The 21,282-nt window shown below is 46.8% G+C and overlaps 1 protein-coding gene and 1 long non-coding RNA gene across 3 annotated transcripts; one reads left to right on the forward strand and one right to left on the reverse strand.

Annotated features, from left to right (window-relative positions):
• Positions 1-2,645: 2,645 nt before the first annotated feature.
• RAB19 (RAB19, member RAS oncogene family) lies at positions 2,646-16,132 on the reverse strand. Its single transcript, XM_086395264.1, has 4 exons — positions 15,708-16,132; positions 12,484-12,696; positions 9,824-10,007; positions 2,646-4,283 (listed from the first exon to the last, which is right to left on the reverse strand). The coding sequence occupies exons 2-4, from the start codon at positions 12,682-12,684 to the stop codon at positions 4,015-4,017; spliced, it is 654 nt and encodes a 217-aa protein (XP_086251390.1). The 5' UTR covers positions 12,685-12,696; positions 15,708-16,132; the 3' UTR covers positions 2,646-4,014.
• LOC147373692 (uncharacterized) lies at positions 4,885-14,175 on the forward strand. Of its 2 annotated transcripts, none has more exons than XR_015161993.1 (3): positions 4,885-5,550; positions 6,250-6,351; positions 9,525-14,175. It is a non-coding gene; the product is annotated as an uncharacterized LOC147373692 (long non-coding RNA). The 2 variants fall into 2 exon arrangements; XR_015161994.1 differs by having other exon boundaries at positions 5,173-6,048; positions 9,525-9,909.
• Positions 16,133-21,282: the final 5,150 nt, after the last annotated feature.

Consider the following 21,282-nt stretch of genomic DNA (forward strand, 5'->3'; position numbering starts at 1 on the left):
GGAACTTAATTTCATATAACTCACTTGTTAACAACCATACAGTTTTGCGGACGTGAGAAAATCACCAGCAGTCAGTCAACGCAGAGCCTTCCTTCACCAGAGCTCTAAAGCAGAACTCACCTGATGAGCTTCTAGTGCCCTGCAAGCCTGTGCTGAGCTTCAGAAAAGCCTGCACCTCTTTCCAAAGAAAGGCAATGCCAAAGAATGTTCAAACTACCGCACAATTGCACTCATCTCACACAGCTAGCAATGTGCTGCTCAGTCCTCCAAGCCAGGCTTCAACAGTACGTGAACAGCGAACTTTCAGATGTTCAAGCTGTATTCAGAAAAGGCAGAGGAACCAGAGATCAAATTGCCAACATCCGCTGGATCATCGAAAAAGCAAGAGAGTTCCAGAAAAACATCTGCTTTATTGATTACGCCAAAGCCTTAGACTGTGTGGATCACAACAAACTGTGGACAATTCTTCAAGAGATGGGAATACCAGACCAGGTGATGTGTCTCCTGCGAAATCTGTGTGCAGGTCAAGAAGCAACAGTTAGAAATGGACATGGAACAACAGACTGGTTCCATGGGAAAGGAGTACGTCAAGTCTGTATATTGTCACCCTGCTTATTTAACTTATATGTAGAGTACATCATGCGAATGCTGGGCTGGATGAAGCACAAGCTGGAATCAAGATTGCTGGGAAAAATATCAATAACCTCAGATATGCAGATGACACTACCCTTATGGCAGAAAGTGAAGAAAAACTAAAGAGCCTCTTGATGAAAGAGGAGAGTGAAAAAGTTGGCTTAAAACTCAACATTCAAAAAACTAAGATCATGGCTTCTGGTCCCATCACTTCATGGCAAATAGATGGGGAAACAATGGAAACAGTGTCAGACTTTACTTTTTTGGGCTCCAAAATCACTGCAGATGGTGACTGCAGCCATGAAATTAAAAGACACTTGCTCCTTGGAAGAAAAGCTATGACCAACCTAGACAGCATATTCAAAAGCAGAGACATTACTTTGCCAACAGAGGTCCATCTAGTCTAAGCTATGGTTTTTCCAGTAGTCCTGTACGGATGAGAGAGTTGGACTGTAAAGAAAGCTGAGCACCGAAGAATTGATGCTTTTGAACTGTGGTGTTGAAGAAGACTCTTGAGAGTCCCTTGGACTGCAAGGAGATCCAACCAGTCCATCCTAAAGGAAATCAGTCCTGAGTGTTCATTGGAAGGACTGATGCTGAAGCTGGAGCTACAATACTTTGGCCACCTGATGCAAAGAACTGACTCAGTGGAAAAGACCCTGATGCTGGGAAACATTGAAGGTGGGAGGAGAAAGGGATGACAGAGGATGAGATGGTTGGATGGCATCACCCATTCAATGGACATGAGTTTGAGTAAGCTCCAGGAGTTGGTGATGGACAGGGAGGCCTGGCGTGCTGCAGTCCATGGGGTCGCAAAGAGTTGGCATGACTGAGTGATTGAACTGAAGTTTTTAAAGCAGACCTCTGTGTGCCCTCAGCCAGGAAAGCTGCTCCACTTCCAACCCTTCTGTCCCAGCACCATCATTTCAACAGAGCCCACACTGGCTAATTACAGGTTGCTGGTGTTCGGATGAACTTGTTCTCACATATATAAACCTGTTGGTAGGAGTATTTAATTCCAGATAACCCGCAGAATGCATCATCCTAGAAGCTGATGAGGTTTTCGAGTGTTGGCTAAGACTGATATACAGATAAATGAAGGAGGAGTGGTGTGAACCCTTCACCTCATAGCCCGCTCAGCCTCTTTCTTCTCTGCCCACTTTCCCCTGATCCACTCAGTTTTCCTTCTTCTTCTTAATGACTGCCTGCTCACTGTCTCTTCTGAAAATTGCTCAGTGGTTTGGTATAGGTATATTGCTGATCTGCCTTGTGAACTCCTGCTTCACATAACCCTTTCCTTTTTAAAAGTTATTTTTGGCTGCAGTGGGTCTTTGTTGCTGTGCACAGGCTTCCTCTAGTTGTGGGGTGTGGGCTTCTCACTGTGGTGGGTTTTCTGGTTGCGGAGCGCGGCCATGTGGCCTCAGTAGTTGTGGCGCACAGGTTCAGTTACCCTGAACCATGTGGAATCCTCCCATACCAGAGATCAAACCCGTGTCCCTGCATTGACAGGCGGATTCTTAACCACCAGACCACCAGGGAAGTCCAGCCCTTTCTTTAGAAGGAGAGTATGTATGTTAAAAAGGTTAGTCTGCTTTGATGCATTTGTTCCTTCTGGCTTATAATAGATTTCCTCCCTGTTTCCAAAAGGTAGGTTGTTTCGTTTCCACAATAAATACATATTGATGTGAACTAAGATGTAATTAATTCTCCGTTGGCTCACTCCCACCCTCACCTACCCTCTGTATAGTAGCAGTTCTCAAGATTTTGTGTGGGGAGAATCACCTGGCAAGCTTGGTGAAGTGTGGGTTTCTGAAAAGATTCTGATTCAGTGGGTCAGCCTTGGGTGTCAGGAATCAGAGATAAACATCCCCTGGCCACTCTCAAAGGTGTGGTTGGGGAACCCCACTTAGAGAAGTGTTGCTCTATTATACAGTCCAATGGCTAGATGGTGTGAGCCGCACATGTAATTTAAAATTTCTAGTTGTCATATTAAAAAAAGTAAAAAGAAACAGTTGAAATGTTAATATATATTTTATTTAACCTAGAAAATCTCAACTATCATTTTAACATATAATCAATATAAAATTTATTAGGAAGATAGTTTACATTTTTTTTTTTGTACTGTCTTCAAAATCTGCTATATATGGGGTGAGAGGTGGGAGAGAGGTTCAAGAGGGAGGGGACATATACCTATGGCCGATTCATGTTGATGTATGGCAGAAACCAACACAATCTTGTAAAGCAATTATCCTCCAATTAAAAACAAATTAACTAGCAATTTAGAAAAATCTGGTATATATTTTACACTCAGCTCATCTCAAATTCAAATTCACCACATTTTAAGTGTTTAGTCGTCATACGTGGCTAGTAGCTGTTTGTTTAGATCTGGTCTCAGCCTATGGATAGTGATGCTAAGGTTTGAAATGCCTGGGAACCCTCACCTGGACCCTGGGTGAGCCCCTCATAGACATTTCCCCTTTTAGAACTAGTTTTGTGGCTGGACCAGCCCTTGTAGTTCTTATTAGGATTGCAAGACATCCTCAGCAACAACCCTTGGGGAGCTTTGAAAAAACGAGGTTTATGACTTACAGGTTCCACAGGGTACATGGCTTGCCCCAGCCACACAGTGAGGTTAGTATTGGTTTGATACATGTCTATGAGCCAATTTAATTTCAATTCAGAACTAATATTTGATCCTGCAGACAACTGGGTGTTTTAGAAAGAAATCATATGCATCTCCTACATCCTAGGAGTCTGGTTCAATCAGCCCAACTAGGATAAAGTGAAATCCACTTCTCTCTCCATCACATGGCTCCTGACCATTTGGCAAGACAGTATTTATGGTCTTCAGCTCAAAAGGCTTTGCTCCCCAAACTAAGCCTCAAAGTGTGAATGTCAGGAAGCAAAAGTTAACAACATCTGGTCATCATGGCAGGCTGTTCCCCCATCCTCCTGTGTCCACACTGTTTTAAACCACTCTGGAATGTTCCAAACATCCTCTCGATAATCCTCTCTTCTTCTTTCCTTCACTGCTCACTTCTCCAAACGAGAGGCAAAGTTCAGTAGAAAACAGCTGGAGGGCTGGGGAGACAGAAGGGGAAAGATGCACAGAAAGGGAAAAAAAGAACAAATCTTGTCCTGCCACCCCTGGGCCTCGAGTCCTAGGAAAAGTCAAGAGAAACAGGGGTGTCCTCTGTTGTCAGAATCAGTGTCCCCTCCTCTGGTGTGAACTGAGGCCAAAGGGCGCCCCCCTGACCCCCACCCCAGGCAGGAAGGAGTAGAAACAGAGGCAAGTCCGGTTACTCAGCAGACTCGAGGCCAGCAGCTGCCCTTGGTTTCAGAGGTGGCCTCTGCTGGGTGTGACCTGCCTGGGGAACCCTCTCAGCAGGTGCACTGATTCTTCTCCCTCGGGGCCGGGGCCATGAGGACTGGAGTGGACTCCAGCGGGAGGCTGCCCGGGGCGCCCTCCCCGTACAAGGGCAGGCTGTGGCGGGCCATCAGCTCCCTAGCCATCAGCACGAAGACCTCGTCGATGTTCTTGGACTCCTTGGCAGATGTCTCCAGAACAGCCAGGAGGCCGTATTTCTCAGCCAGGATGCAGGCATCCTCAAAGAGAACGTGGCGTTTTTCCCACAGGTCACACTTGTTCCCTGGGAGTGAGAGAGAAGCAGATATTCCGGGGAGTAACTTCCTCTGGTTTTTTAAAAGGTGGAATTAAAAAGAACATATTAGTTCAGCAGATGCCAAAGAAAGATAGGAGACAGAACATCCACCTAACCTAGGAAAGGAAGAAAGTGAAAGTGAAGTCTCTCAGTCCTCTCTGACTCTTTGTGACCCCAGGGACTGTAGCCTACCAGGTTCCTCCGTCCATGGGATTTTCCAGGCAAGAGTACTGGAGGGGGTTGCCATTTCCTTCTCCAGGGGATCTTCCCGACCCAGGAATTGAAACCCAATCTCCTGCATTTCAGGCAGGCGCTTTACCCTCAACCGTTACACTGAGGGAGTAAGAAGAGTTAAGAAGTTAGAGAAACAGAGCAAATGGGAAGCAGAAAAAGATGCAAAGCAGCAGTCTTCAGGGGGAGAGCAGGGCGTCTTAAGAACGGTGTTCAGAAATTCGCGATGAGGTAGTACGCCGAGGGTTTAAACGGAGACTGAGGAGCTGGCCTCCCTGTGAACGGCCGGAGCTGAAGGAACACGACAGCTAACGCACAACCGTCTCTTTGACTTTTGTACAGTGGTGACGTGGCCTCGAGGGGCTGGGGTAAACTTTTGGGAGAGAAAGACTCCTTTGTGTGAAGAACCGTGGAGATGGAATGGGAACTGTGGTGGAAGGGCAGGGACACCTCTGTGAGGGAATGACACCGCTGACTATCCCAGATTAAGGCGAGGAGGCCACTGACAGAAAACAACAGCAAGACCCCTCGTGTCAGCCCTCGGGGTTGGATGCGTCACAAACCGGAACACCGGGGACACTGAGATCATCTCTGGGGGCGTTTCTGGAACCAGTTAAGAAGTGAGGGCAGAGACGGTTGTTACAACAGACACACGAGGGAGTAAATGACCAAGAAACAGTTGTGAGATTCCCAGAAATCCCCCCACATCTTGGCATCTGTTCCCCTCCTCTGCCCCACCTGTTTCTGCAGAGGAGGGAAGGGGGGTGAAGGGCGGGGCCATATGGGCGGGACAAGGAGGGCGGGGTCATGGGGGGCGGGACAGGAGGGTGGGGCCTAAGGGGCGGGGCCAGCAAGGGAGGCGAGGGAGGTGCAGAAGGGAACTGGCCCAGGCAGGGTGGCTTTGCAGGGCAGCTTTCGAGGTTCTTCTGCTCCAAGATATTCCGGGAAGCCTGCGAATTTAAAGGATACAGCCCACCTTCCTGGGGAAACCTCCAGTGAGATTAGAACTGCGTGGTTCCCCTCGGTGAGATGCATGGGATTCGCACCTAAGCTTCATTCCCTGGAAACTGCCGTTGGTGGGGTTTCCTTCCCTGCCTGCTCAGCTCTGTCATTGGCCGGGGGTGCGGGGGGCGGGGGGGGGGTACCCTCGGAGCCTCTCATTCAGCAGGGCAGGACAGTTTCCCTGGGTTGAGGTCTCAGCACTGTGCTAAGTGCTTTATGTGTTCCTTTATTTAATCCTTTCAATTCAACCATACCTTTGAAGCAGGTGCTAGCTTTATAGATGAGAAAGTCAAAATTCAGAGAAAGGGATGAACCCAAGTTCAGACAGGCAGGACAGAGAGGGAGATTTGAACCCAAATCTGTTTGACTGCAAAGTTCAGGCACTAGAGTGGATGAGACACTGCTTCAACCAGAGCTTCAGGGGACCCTGGGTGACTGTTAGCCTGACCAACTGCTGGAAAGTGTTTGGAAAGGAACTGACCCCGTGGAGGCTCTAGTTCAAACCCTGCCTCACCCATCAGTAAGTACCTTGACCCAGTTACTTAGCACCATATTCAATCTCCAGAGGCTTCGATTTCCTCAGCTGGGAAACGAGGATGGTGGTCTCTGCTTCTTTGGATGGTTGTGAGGGTTAAATGAAGGGACTCAGCGGATTCAGAGTGGAGTTTAGTACATGTCACCTGTTATTACCTCTTCTTACCAACCCTCCTTGTTCCCACAGGTCAGGAGAAACTATCATGAAAGGTGTCAGAGACCTCGGCCAGTGTCCTCCCTGGTGCTTCGAAGAAGTGGTTATTGAGGAAGAAATCTAGGCCTTTTGGAGGTGGGTGGGGAAGGATCCGTGTTAATTTGTGTAAACACAGAATAAGTGCCTTTAGAAGTGTCCAATAGATCAGAAGTCAAATCAAAAAAGTTTCTGGTTCCAAAGGGGACCTTTGGCTGAGAAGTAAAAAGAAGAGACATTCTTCCCCAAAGAGACAAGTGGTCCTCTGTGTGGAGGCCACCTGGCCTCACTAATCTCTCTTTCCTGGTTTCAGGCATGTGGGGAAAGACACCATCCCTCTGAAAAAAGGAGGGGACTAAATTTGAGGCACGTTTTCTTTGTCTGGCCGTGGATTAGGGGCTTCTGATCTGACGCAGCAGGAAGGGATGAGCCCTGTTGAGGCTCTTGGAGTGACTTTGATTAAGTTACAAGAAGCAGAATGAGTTACAAAGCAGCATTCTCCTCAAGGCTGTGCATACAACAGGGGCTAGTTGTTGTTGTTCTGTCAGTCAGTCGTGTCAGACTCTCTGCGACCCCATGGACCACAGCACGCCAGGCTCCCCTGTCCTTCACTATCTCCCAGAGTTTACTCAAACTCACATCCATTGAGTCAATGATGCCATCCAACCATCTCATCCTCTGTCGTCCCCTTCTCCTCCTGCCCTCAATCTTTCCCAGCATCAGGGTCTTTTCCAGTGAGTTGGCTCTTTGCATCAGGTGGCCAAAGCTAGACTATGACTTAGAGCAGCAAAGACAGGGGAAGAGTGGTTCTAGAATAACAAGTCCTTTCTGGAGTCTGGATGATAATACTAAATGGACTGAGTGTGCCAGCGATGTGTCCCATCAGCGGAGGTCCAGGGTGAGCACCTTACCCCAGGTCCACCTGCCCAGAGGCTGGCCAGCAACCTGGCCTGGCTTTGACGTGAAAAGAAGGAATGGGACAATGGGGTTTCCTTTCTGAGGAATGTGAGCTAGAGGGTATGAGAGAATGAGGGATTTTGTGGCAGGAGCAGGCTGGGGATGATGCCTGGAGGAACCCAAGAGGGAGGGCTCAGGGTGAGAGAGAGTGGCCAGCCCACACCCCACCCCACATGTAAGAAGCAGCTCTGAGAGAGGAGATAGATGCACAATAGTGGAGGAAGCTTGCCAGGTGGCTCAGTGGTAAAGAATCCCCCTGCCAAGACAGAAGACATGGGTTCGATCCCTGGGTCGGGAAGATCCCTTGGAGTAGGAAATGGCAACGCGCTCCAGTATTCTTGCCTGAAGAATTCCATGGACAGAGGAGCCTGGTGGCCTACAGTCCATGGGGTTGCAAAGAGCACAGACAGTGGAGGAGCCTGGTTCATCGATCCCAGCCTGAGAGGAGGGTGGCCTGGCTCCATTGTGGCTTCTCCTCTCGGTGAGTTTGGTTGCTGACTTTTCCTAGGTCCCAGGGACTTGTACCCTCACCATAAGCCCCCCCTCAATTATTTAAGGGACATTGATGAGTGTGTTCCCTCAAACATACTTCTAGAAGGAAATCCCACCCTTTATGACACACTTACTATGTGCCAGGCACTGTCAAGCAATGCATACACTTTTTCTCACTAAATCTTTACAACCCCAGTGAATATTGATCAAATGTTATAGATGAGGAAGCTAAGGTTCAGAGGGTAACTTAGCACAGAGCTAGGATATGCTTATCAATGGGTAGCTCTTTCTTAGTCCCACAGCAGCTGTCTAGACCTTTGCTCTGCAGACTTTAATTTGCACAAGAATCTCTCTAGGATCAATTCATCCAGTAGATCTGGGGTAAGGCCTGAGATGGGGCATTTGTAACAAACCCCAAAGTGATGCGGATGCTATAGATTTTTAGGGAAGTGGAAATACACTCTGTGATATCTTCATGATGAATACTTGTCATCATATACTTATCCAAATCCATAGAAAGCACAACACCAAGAATGATTCATAATTTAAACTATGGACTTTAGATGATTATGATGTGTCCATGTAGGGTCATTCTTTGTAACAAATGTACCACATTGTTAGGGGACATTGACATGGGAGGGGCTATGCATGTGTGGGGACTTCCCTGGTAGCTCAGCTGGTAAAGAATCCTCCTGCAATGCAGGAGACCCTGGTTCAATTCCTGGGTCGAGAAGATCCCCTGGAGAAGGAATAGGCTACCCATTCCAGTATTCATGGGGCTTCCTGGTGGCTCTGATGGTAAAGAATCTGCCTGCACTGCAGGAGACCTGGGTTCAATCCCTGGGTTGGGAAGATCCCCTGGAGGACAGCATGGGAACCCACTCCAATATTCTTACCTGGAGAATCCCCATGGACAGAGGAGCCTGGCGGACTACAGTCTGTGGGGTCACAAAGAATCAAGAGTCGGACATGACTGAGTGACTAGCACAGCACATGCATGTGTGGGTACAGGGGACATATGGGAAATCTCTGTATCTTCCTCTCAGTTTTGCTAAGAACTTTAAACTGTTCTGAAAAAATAAGTCTTAATACAACAAACAAAAACCCGGTGATGCTGCTGCTGCTGCTGGTCTGCAGGCCACACTTTGAGTAGTGAAAACTAAACCAGGTTGCCAAAATGAACGAGCCACCTGGTAGACAGTAGTGTCCTCAGGAGGGGTGGTGCGCTGCTTGCAAAGCTAATGCTGTAGGGAACTGACAGTATGTTGTGCTCCGTCACGTCCGACTTGTTGCAACCCCATGGACTGTAGCCCACCAGGCTCCCCTGTCCATGGGATTTTCCAGGCAAAAATACTGGAGTGGGTTGCCATTTCCTACACTAGGGGATCTTCTTGACTTAGGGATTGAACTCACTGTCTTGCGTCTCCTGCATTGGTAGGCAGATTCTTCACCACTGCACCGCCTGGGAAGTTACCCATTTGCGAATATACAATGGGACTGCACCTATTCCAAGCTGCGAGTTCACTTAGTGTAGTTGAAGTTGATGTTAATTTTGATGTGAACTTGTTTTTAAGATTTGTTTAGGATCTTCGAAAGTGTGAGAAGTCATTCAAGAGTGTTGTCAGTCATAGTCATCTGAGTGGCTCAAGGGATTAAGAGCCATCTGAAGCTATGAAACTCACACTACAGAGTATTTGCTGTGTAGTCTGCAAATATGTGTGTTGAATCAGCCAGGGTGCACCTTCATCTATATGTCTCGGGTTTTTGCAATGAGAAACTCTAGGGTGGGGTCTTGGAGTCTATATTCTTTTTTTTTTTTTTAGGCCTCGCAGTGCAACACGTGCCATCTAGTTCCCCACCCAGGGATTCAATGAGTGTGCCCTGCATTAAGAGTGCAGAGTCTCAACCACTGGACTGCCAAGGAATCTGTATTCTTAACAAATTCACGCCACCCCCACTATCATGCTCAAGCGAACCTGATTGGAATTTCTGGCCCAGATGTTTTCTGAGGTCCTAGCCTCCACGTGTGCTGTTATGACTTCCTGTTCCACTGTCATTGGAAACTTGGAAAAAGCTGAGCATGCGGCGTAAAGGAAAGAGAAATGCCTTGAAATCCACATACCAATCAGCATGATGACCAAGTTCGCTGCTCCGTATTTCTCTATCTCGTGAATCCAGTGAGGAACAGACTCGAACGTGGACCGCCGGGTGAGGTCGTAGGCGATGATGGCCGCATGGGCGCTGCGGTAGTAGCTCTGGGTGATGGTCCGGAAACGTTCCTGGCCGGCGGTGTCCCACACCTGCATCTGCAGAAGGTCGGGCAAGGGGGTCTGCATGAGGAGTTCCCGTGTCTGATGCTCACCTAAGTTGTTTCCTGTGTCTCACTTCTAGAGATGCAGACTCACGAGGTCTGGGGTGGGGCCCAAGAGTCTGCTTTTTTCAGAGGCTCCCCAGTGTCATCTGGATGTGCTTTCAGGTTGGGAGTCATCACCTAAGGGACCCTTCAGCCTGAGAGGTGGATCCAGGGTACTAGGATGTGGTGTTCTTTGCCTTTCCAGCACACTCATCTCCTTGTCTAGATTTTGGATTTGTTTTTTGACCCCGGTAAAGGTGAGGGCACTGGCTAAACTGCTTTGATTTTGAAGGACCACTCAGTCTATGGTTTAGAAGTTCTATGTTTAGAAGTGTGCCCATAATTATTGTTTAGTCGTGTACAACAATGTGACCCCATGGACTGTAGCCCGACAGCTCCTCTGTCTATGGGATTTCCCAGGCAAGAATACTGGAGTGGGTTGCCATTTCCTCCTCTAGAGAATCTTCCTGACCCAAGAATCAAACCCAGGTTTCTTGCATCTCCTGCATTGGCAGGCAGATTCTTTACCACTGAGCCACCAGGGAAGCCCTTGTCCTCATAATACTACCTTCCAAATGAACAACCCAGGCAGTGGTACAAATTTATATTCCCTCCAAAAGTGTTTGAAGGTACTTATTTTTTCTTTTAGGTTTAAAAAATTTTTTTAAATTTTATTTATTTATTTATTTTTGGCCACGTTGGGTCTTCACTGCTGCGCAGGTTTCCTCTAGTTGTGATGAGTGGGGGCTATGCTCTAGTTGCCGTGTGCGGGTTTCTCCTTGAGGTGGCTTCTCTTGTTCCAAAGCACGGGCTCTAGGGCACTTGGGCTTCGATAGTTGTGGTTTCCGGGCTCTAGAGCACAGGCTCAATAATTGTGGCACACAGGCTTTGTTGCTCTGGGGCATATGGGATCCTCCGAGACCAGGGATCGAACCCATGTCTCCTGCATTGACAGGCAGATTCCCACTGTGCCACCAGGGGAGCCCCAGTACCTGTTTTTTTTTTTCATACTCTCACATTATTTATAAAGTTTATTTTTTAAAGAAAGTTTTCAAAGATACACACAACTAGAGAAAATAAAACATTGAACCCTCACATAACCATATAATTATCAAGATTTTCCCACTCTTGCTTCATGGAGCCCTTTCTGTTGATTTATTTGAAATATTATTTTGAAGAGAATCCCAGACTTTGTGTCATTTCATGCCTACTTACTGGAGAAGGCAATGGCACCCCACTCCAGTACTCTTGCCTGGAAAATCCCATGGACGGAGGAGCCTGGTAGGCTGCAGTCCATGGGGTTGCTGACGGTCGGACACGACTGAGCGACTTCACTTTCACTTTTCACTTTCATGCATTGGAGAAGGAAATGGCAACCCACTCCAGTGTTCTTGCCTGGAGAATCCCAGGGATGGCGGAGCCTGGTGGGCTGCCGTCTATGGGATCACACAGAGTCGGACACGACTGAAGCGATTTAGCAATGCCTACTTACATACTTCCTTAATAAATGGACATTGTCTTTCATAACCATAACACCATTATCACTGCTAATAAACTTTTCAATAACTCCTTAGTATGATCTAATATTCAGACCAGATTAAATTTTCCTAAATGGTTCCAAAATATCTTTCTACTATTGTGTTTAATAAGGATCCCAAGCAAAACCCATTTATTACATCATCACCAACAATTTTTGATCCTTTTTTTTTTCTTTTTGATCCTTTTTAATCAAATGGGTAAAAGGTATCTCAGTGTTAATTTCGTTGCTTTAATTATAAGACACAGTGGGTACCTTTACTTCTTTGCATAAATGTATGAGCCAGTTTGCATAAAAATTATGAAGTAGTAGTTTTGTCATATCTGTGAATTGCCCACTTATTGTGTTTAGTTGTTGGTCTTTTCTTTGATATTTATCAGAGCTTTGCTGCGTGGCATGCAGGATCCTAGTTCCATGACCAGGGACTGAGCCCATGCCCCCTACAGGGGAAGCATGGAGTCCTAACCACTGGACTGCCAGGGAATTCCCTTATCAGAGTTCTTTTCATGTCAAAGAAATTAGCCTTCTGTGAGTTCCATATTTGCAAATGTTTCTTTCTGGTTTGTCATTCAGCTTTTGACTTTGTTCATGGTATTTTTGAGTGTGTAGAAGTTTGACCTTTATATGATTATATAGAAGAATATAAATTTGACCTTTAGATATAAGCGTTAGATGGAGCAATATTTTCCTTTATGGCTTGTGGGCTCTTGTCTTAATTTTAAGCCTGATTTTCCCCTTCCTCAGTGAGAAAAGTAAATACTCCCATGTGTTTTTTTTCCTGGTATTTTTATGATTTCATATTTTATATTTACATCTTTTATTCCTCAGGCCTGTGTTTCTGAGTCAGAGTCTGTGGGTAAAAGAGGCGGTCCCACCCCTGCGCCCCTCTGACCTTCACTTTCTTGCCGTCAATCTCCAGGGCACGCACAGTGAAGTCGACCCCGATCGTGTTCTGCTGTGCCTCCATGTAGACCCCGGACTTGAAATGCTGCACAACACACGTCTTGCCCACGTTGGAATCCCCGATGAGGATAATCTTGAACAAATAGTCAAAGTTCTCATCCGCTGCCCTGGCTGAGCTGGAGAATTGCATGGCTCTTGCCACCTAGGATCAAGGAAGAAAAGAAGGAATTTAGCCTATCTTTAGTGAACAGCTACTGGCGGCCACGAACTATTCTTGGCACTCAGGATTCAGGACGGCACAAGACAGAGGAAGGTCACTGCTTTCCTAGCACAGACATCCTTGTGGGAGGAGAAGGACATTAACTACTGGTCAGGTAAGAGGGAGCCGCCCCCACAAACCCCACCTGTCCTAGGTGAGTTGATAGTACTTTAGGAGTGGCCTTGGAATGAAGGGGTTCTACGGTCTGGGCCCACTCTCAGATGGTAGCATTGACTGGACTTCGCTGGTGGTCCGGTGGTTAAGACTCCGCGCTTTCAGTGCTTCCACTGCAGGGGGCGAGGGTTTGATCCCTGGTCTGGGAACTAAGATCCCACACACCTTGTGGCCTGGCTCGGCAGGTGTGTTTTACCTGCCACTTATCAGGTGGACTGACCGGTTCCTAAAGGAAATCGACTCTGAATATTCATTGGAAAGACCGATGCTGAAGCTCCAATACTTTGGCCACCTGATATGAAGAGCCGACTCACTGGAAAAGACCCTGATGCTGGGAAAGATTGAGGGCAGGAGAAGGGGGTGACAGAGGATGAAATGGCTGGATGGCATCACCGACTCAATGGACATGAATTTGAGCAAACTCTGGGAGATAGTGAAGGACACTGCAGACCCATGCTGTAGTCCATGGGGTCGCAAAGAGTTGGACACGACTGAGCAACTGAACAGCATCAGTTGCGGAAGGCGGGCCTGGCTCTCAGCCTGTCTCCATGTCACACGGGAGGAAGACAGACTACTGGAAGTCTGAATGTCCAGGCAACAGCAACAAACGCCAAGGGTGCTTGACAGAGAAGTCAGTTTCAGAAAGGCTTTTCTTGTCTGGGAAACTATGATTTTGAGAGTACTCAAAATGAAAAGTGTGGGGAATTCCCTGGTGGTCCAGTGGTCAGGACTTTGCACTTTCACTGCCCAGGCCTTGGGTTCCATCCTTGTTCTGGGAACCAGAATCCCACAGGCTGTGCAGCGTAGCCAAACAAAACAAAAGAAACAAACAAATGAAAAGCCCAGTGGTTCGAATGTTTGTGCTGTATTCTGCCACAGGCTGGAAAAAAAGTTTCTTATGACAGTGTCTCCCTAACTGACTATCAGAATTTCCTGGGAAGGTAATTAAATAATTAAATATACAGGGACCTCCCTGTGGCTCAGTGGTAAAGAATCTGCCTGCCAGTGCAGGAGACACAGGTTTGATCCCTGGTCCTGGAGGATCCCACATACCTCGAGCAACTAAGCTCACGTGCTGTAACTACTGAAGCCCGTGTGTCTGGAGCCTGTACTCTGCAACAGGAGAAACCACCGCAAGGAAAACCCCGAGCATTGCAGCTAGAGAATAGCCCCTGCTTACTGCAACTAAAGAAGGCCTGCATGCAGTAACGAAGATCCAGCACAGCCAAAAATAAATAAATAATAAAAGAATTTTAAAAATATATGTATATAAGATCCGTCTAGTCAAGGCTATGGTTTTTCCAGTGGTCATGTATGGATGTGAGAGTTGGACTGTGAAGAAAGCTGAACGCCGAAGAATTGATGCTTTTGAACTGTGGTGTTGGAGAAGACTCTTGAGAGTCCCTTGGACTGCAAGGAGATCCAACCAGTCCATTCTGAAGGAGATCAACCCTGGGATTTCTTTGGAAGGAATGATGCTAAAGCTGAAACTCCAGTACTTTGGCCACCTCATGCAAAGAGTTGACTCATTGGAAAAGACTCTGATGCTGGGAGGGATTGGGGGCAGGAGGAGAAGGGGAGAGCAGAGGATGAGATGGCTGGATGGCATCGCTGACTCGATGGACGTGAGTTTGAGTGAACTCCGGGAGTTGGTGATGGACAGGGAGGCCTGGTGTGCTGCGATTCATGGGGTCGCGAAGAGTTGGACATGACTGAGCGACTGAACTGAACTGAACTGATATATACATATATATTCCGGAGCCCATCTCAGATCTGCTAAATAGATGTAAAAACATGCACACACACTCCCAGGTGATTTTGATAAGCAGCCAGGTTTGGGAAGCATCAACCAGTACGGTCAACCACCTGAAACTTTATTCTTGCCCTCAGCATCTCTGCTTAAACATCCATCCACACTTCCATATCTCAGATCACAAGGAGCTCACTACCTCCTGACAAAAATCAATTTTGTGTGCACAGCTCTTATGTAGGGTTGAAATCTATGTCCTTGAGGTTTCTAACCGTGGACCCTCATGCTACGCCAGGATTCTTACTCCACATGACAGCCCAGCAGACATTTGGAGCAGCAAGCAGGTCCCCTTGAAGCAGATATCCCAGACCCTTTGACTGTTCTTCAATTGTGTTGCGTCTCCTCATCAAATGTCTCATAAGAATACATGAAAGCTTATCTGTTTGATAACTAAATTTGATGTGCTGCAAATTGTCCCTGTCTATGACACCCTTCCTCATTTCTCCCTGGAGAATTCTTGCCTGGAGAATCCCAGGGATGGGGGAACCTGGTGGGCTGCCGTCTATGGGGTTACACAGAGTCGGACACGACTGAAGCGACTTAGCGGCAGCAGCAGCATGACATCCTTCCTCATTTCTCCCAGTTTTATTTTCTGGTCTTCTCAAAAGTCATAGAACATGACAAGTCTGTATCATCACACAAATTAAAATCTATACTTAAAAACCCTAAGCTTTAAATGAATGAAGGAGGTTCCCTGAAGCTCCTGTGGCTGCCTGATCCAGCAAAAAAGAGAAACAGCCAAACCACTTTTTCCCCCTCTGGCTTTTCAAATAAAGAAAGCCATTCTACTTCCGGTGTCTAACCACTGTCATGTGAGCTGAAATCTGACTTCTGCCCTGACCTCAGCCGCCTCCCCCAGTAAGTCCTCAGGCTTTCCGCACAAGCCCCCTTCACACGCCCTGCAAGGAGAGAAGAGCCACGTCCACCCCCTGCAAAACCCTCCACCCCGCAACGTCCACCTGTTGCTCACCTGTTGCTCACGTCTGCCAGCAGGTGTTTGCTCTTTCTCCTGCTTTTCCTTTTGGCCCTCCGTGCCCCTTCTTCCTCCTGCCTCGAGGTGCGGTGGGAACTGTAGTTCTGTCCCCAGGTGTCAGGTTTAGTGGCTCGAGAAACCGAAAGGAAAGTGTAAACCTTCCCTCCGTCTCCCCCTCCCCCGCCATCCGGAGGAGCTGCCACTGGGTACAAAGCGCGGCGCGGGGTGAGGTCCTGGCCACACCCGCCACGCTAAGTCAACTTTCCTCTGAGCGTGGAGCATCCCATGTCATCCATCACAGCCCGAACGAAAAGGACTAGCCAGCTGTATCAGCCAACACCTACTGAGCCGCCCTGTTTCTTTTTCCTGCTCGCCTTCTCTTGGGCGGCCCCAACCCCCATTTTTCCTGGTGTCCCCTGTTTGCCTGGGGTGGGGCTGGCTAGTTGAAGGACAAGAAGTTAAAGGGGACTACAGACCTGGGTTTTGAGTCATTTAATTGTTTTGTGGGCTTGAATAACCTTTGCTGAGGCGTCACTGAGCGAAAGGAGGTGATCCAAAGAGAAGACTGAAAAACTAAATTGGGAAGATCCCCTGGAGAAGGAAATGGCAACCCACTTGGAAAATCCCATGGACAGAGGAGCCAGGCTAGCTACAGTCCATAGGTCGAAAGAGTCAGACACGACTTAGCACTATCTTTTATTTCTTTCAAAGCTGAAAAAAAAAGTTTCCTTCCCCCCTCAAAATCTACCCCAAAACAAAGGTTAATCTCTAAGAAGACCTGGCATCTGTCAGTCCCCAACGGTGGCCATGGAAGCATCGAGCTGAATTGAATTTTCCTTTTTGACTTTCCCTCACAGAGTCTGGAAGAGTCTCTGCTTCTCCTAGCCTGGGGACTAGCTCGTCTCCATTACGAAGAATGTGCCGAGTAGGCAGTTAAGCCACAAGCACCACATGCAAAACAAAACATCTGGATTGATAAAACACGAAACTGGTATAGTGTTTTCAAACTGTGGGCTGAGACTCATTATGAGTCATGAAGTCAACTTCAGTGGGTCGTAACCAGCATTTTTACAGAAGACATGAAGAAAGCAATTGAGAATGCATTCCTGTTTTCATGAACTGTTTGTGTCAGTTGTGAACAGGGAGGTGTGTGCTGGGGGTGATGTAAGATGCGCTTCTTACTGCGTGTAGAGGCCTGGCACCGAAAGAGAGGACAGTTGATGCACTACACAGCATTTCTTTAGAAAAACTGTAAATTATGATTTATCTTATCCAAAGTTCCATTTACACATCACTTGCAGGAACCTCTCTTTTTTTAAATTTAAACAAAAATTTTTGATTAGCGTATAATTGCTTTACAAACTTGTGTTAGTTTCTGCTGTACAACAACAACGTGAATCAGTTATATGTATTCTTATATCCCCAGGAGGGCTACCCAGGTAGCACAGTGGTAAAGAATCTGCCTGCCAATGCAGGAGACACAGCAGACTCGGATTTGATCCCTGGATTGGGAAGATCCTCTGGAGGAGGAAATGGCAACACACTCCAGTATTCTTACCTGAAAAAATCCCATGGACAGAGGAGCCTAGAAGGCTATGGTCCATGGGGTCACAAAGAGTCAGACACGACTGAGCCAGTGAGCACACACGTATCCCCAGGAACCTCTCAGGGAGGATAAACCCAATGTTGGCAGGTAGAGCAAGAAAACAAACAACAACAAAAAACACTGCCAAATACTGCTGCTGCAGATCGTGTTTTGAAAGCCATGGTCATGTATATGGGGCTTGAAAATGAAGTATAAGTCAAGATCCATGGCAAACGTATGGGTAGGGGCAGGAAATAGAACCCATGAGACGTGTCAATGCGGTTAGGTGTACAAATGTTTTCTTCTTCTCATATTGATTACTGATAAGGGAAAACAGCAACAACCAAAACCAGCTGACTCAGACTTCCCACTTGGGAAGGTGTCTAGAAGTAGAAATCAAATGGTAAAATGCCTGGATGGTTATGGACATAAGGAGAAATGCTGCTTTTCCCTACCCCAACCCTGTTCACCAATGTTGACTATAAGTGCAAAGAGCTGAGCTTGGGCTATGGGGGAGATGCATTCTTGACATGTGTGGTGGTGATACAGTTTATATACTTATTTTATACACACACACATATATATGTATGCATGGTAAGTCACTTCAGTTGTGTCCAACTCTTTTGTGATCCTTTGGAATGTAGTCCAACAGAATCCTCTGTCCATGAGGATTCTCCGGGCCAGAATACTGGTGTGGGAGATTCCCTGGTGGTCCAGTGGTTAAGACTCCATGCTCCCAATGCAGGGGATCCAGGTTTGATCCCTGGTCAGGGAACTAGATCCCACATGCCACAACTAAGACCTGGTGCAGCCAAATAAATAAATATGTTTTAAAAAAGGGTTTCCAGATCTATTAAAAAAAAAAAAAGAATACTGGAGTGGGTTGCCGTGCCCTCTTATAGGGAACCTTCCCAACCCACGGATCAAACCCACATCTCTTGCATCTCCTGCATTGGCAGGTGGGTTCTTTACCACTAGCGCCACCTTAAGCCCCATATATGTGTATACACACACATATATTTCACAATGTATACATTTTACCATTTTAACTATTTTTAAGTGTGTTGTCCAATGGTATTAAATATAGTCACATTGTTGTGCAGCCATTACCACCATCCATCTCCAGAACGTTTTCATATCTCCAACTGAAACTATATCCGTTAAACAACTCCTTACTCCCTCCCCCCAGCCCTTGGTAACCACTATTCTACTTTCTGTCTCACTGGATGTGATTACCCTAGGTATTTCACACAAGTGGAATCACACAGTATCTGTCCTTTTGTATGTGGCTTATTTCACTTAGCATAATGTTCCCAGGGCTCATCCACGTTGTAACATGTGTCACAGTTTCTTTCCTTTTCAAGGTTGAATAATCATCCAAAATTTGTTTTTTACAGTAAATGTGAAACATCTGATGGATTTATTGTTGCTCACCATGGCATCACATGGTATCATAGAGCCACACCCTCTGGGGACTGTGGAGCAAACTACCCCTAGCATTGTGTAAGTTCAGTTCAGTCTCTCAGTCATGTCTGACTCTTTGTGATCCCATGAATCGCAGCATGCCAGGCCTCCCTGTCCATCACCAACTCCCGGAATTCACTCAAATTCATGTCCATCGAGTCAGTGATGCCATCCAGCCATCTCATCCTCTGTTGTTCCCTTTTCCTCCTGCCCCCAGTCCCTCCTAGCATCAGAGTCTTTTCCAATGAGTCAACTCTTCGCATGAAGTGGCCAAAGTATTGTGTAAGGCAGTTACAAATGAAAAATAAGAGACAATTCTCCTTGTGGAAAATAAGGAAAGAGGACCTCCTCCTTTTTCTTTCAAAATTTCATTCTTTGTCCTTTTCAAATATATGTGAAAATGAAAGTCACTCAGTCCTGTCTGACTCTTTGCAGCCCCATGGACTGTAGCCTTCCAGCCTCCTCTGTCCATGGAATTCTCCAGGCCAGAATACTGGAGTGGGTTGCTGTTCCCTTCTCCAGGGGATCTTCCCAACCCAGCGATTGAACCCAGGTCAGTCAAATGTATATACATCTGTATAATGGCTAAACAATCTCTGCCAGCCTCACAACTCTGGAAAGTTTCCTCCAGGACCTGGCAGCCATCTTTTGAAATACAAATATCCAGGAAGATATCACCCCCAACTCCCAGTTCTTATGGGAGGAACTAAGTTCCTAAGTTTTCCATGCGAGCCTTGCTCCAGTTTGCAAAACCATATCCTGTCCTAAAGGTGCGACAAATTTGTTTCTTCTCTGGATAGACCAGTACAGATGGTCTTCCCAATGACTGTGATGAAGCTGGAAGAACCATGTGTGACATAAGGTCCTGTTGAGTCCTCTTGAAACCATGTAACTCAGATTGTGACTTGAACCCATGGTTTTTTAACTAAAAAAACTAAAATCATGGCATCCAGTCCCATCACTTCATGGAAAATAGATGGGGGTAAAGTGGAGACAGTGGAAGATTTTATTTTCTTGGGTTCCAAAATCACTGTGGATGGTGACTGCAGTCATGAAGCTAAAAGATGCTTGCTCCCTGAAAGAAAAGTTATGACAAGCCTAAACAGTGTATTAAAAAGCAGAGACATCACTTTGCTGACAAAGGTCCGTCTAGTCAAAGTTATGGTTTTTCTAGAAGTCATGTATGAATGTAAGAGTTAGACCATAAAGAAGGCTGAATGATGAAGAATCGATGCTTTTGAATTGTGAGTCCCTTGGACAGCAAGCAGTCATGTACGGATGTGAGAGTTGGACCATGAATAAAGCTGAGCACTGAAGAATTGATTCTTTTGAACTGTGGTGTTGGAGAAGACTCTTGAGAGTCTCTTGGACTGCAAGGAGATCAAACCAGTAAATCAACCTGACTATTCATTGGAAGGACTGATGCAGGAGCTGAAGCTCCAATACAGAGAGGTGCTGGGAAGAGATTCCAAAGGGCCAGTGGCCGGCAGGTCACAGGTCCCTGGGAAGGGTGCTCCATGCTCTCTGCTTTCTCACCTGTGCAGTAATTCCCTGGAAGCATCTATAAACTTGAATAAATATCTCTTTATCCAGTTGCACTGAGTGAGTGGTGTGTCCTTGGTATAAAGACAGAGGGGATGTGTTCTTATCTGGGGGATCACGTAAATCAGAGAGAACTGGGGCAGCCCTCAGGAGCAGGACTGAGACAGCCACGGGAAGGGGGACAGGAACAGTAGAGAGAAAAATTGCAAGAGTTTAAAAACATACAACAAAGGTCCATCTAGTCAAGACTCTGGTTTTCCCAGTATCCTGTATGGATGTGAGAGTTGGACTATAAAGAAAGTTGAGCACTGAAGAATTGATGCTTTTGAACTGCGGTGTTGGAGAAGACTCTTGAGAGTCCCTTGGACTGCAAGGAGATCAATCCAGTCCATCCTAAAGGAAATCAGTCCTGAGTGTTCATTGCAAGGACTGATGTTGAAGCTGAAACTCCAATACTCTGGCCAACTGATGTGAAGAACTGACTCACTGGAAAAGACCCTGATGCTGGGAAAGATTGAAGGCAGGAGGCGAAGGGGACGACAGAGGATGAGATGGTTGGATGGCATCACCGACTGGATGGACATGAGTTTGAGTAAGCTCCAGGAGTTGGTGATGGACAGGAAAACCTGGCATGCTGCAGTCCATGGGCTTGCAAAAAGGTGGACACGACTGAGTGACTGACTGAACTGGAGAGCAAGGAGATCAAGCCAGTCAATCCTAAAGGAAATCAACCCTGAATATTCACTGGAAGGACTGATGCTGAAGCTGAAGCGCCATTACTTTGGCCACCTGATGTGAAGAGCCGACTCATTGGGAAAGTCGCTGATGCTGGGAAAGTTGAGGGAAGGAGGGTGACAGAAAATGAGATGGTTGAATGGCTTTACTGACTCTGGACATGAGTTAACCGTGGCATGTTGCAGTTTATGGGGTTGCGAAGAGTCGGACATGACAGCAACTGAGCAACAGCAGCAACAACAACAC

Source organism: Bos grunniens, chromosome 4 (assembly GCF_055505025.1).
Source record: "Bos grunniens cultivar Pamir isolate PY7600 chromosome 4, Bosgru_T2T1.0, whole genome shotgun sequence".
NCBI classification, from domain to species: Eukaryota; Metazoa; Chordata; class Mammalia; order Artiodactyla; family Bovidae; genus Bos; species Bos grunniens.

Coding starts and splice junctions, on each gene's coding strand:
- RAB19 (XM_086395264.1), bottom strand. CDS start 12,684: ATGCAATTCTCCAGCTCAGCCAGGGCAGCGGATGAGAACTTTGACTAT. Junction 10,008..12,483: donor TTGACGGCAAGAAAGTGAAG/GTCAGAGGGGCG, acceptor GACCTTCTGCAG/ATGCAGGTGTGGGACACCGC. Junction 4,284..9,823: donor CTTGGTCATCATGCTGATTG/GTATGTGGATTT, acceptor TCTCACTCCCAG/GGAACAAGTGTGACCTGTGG.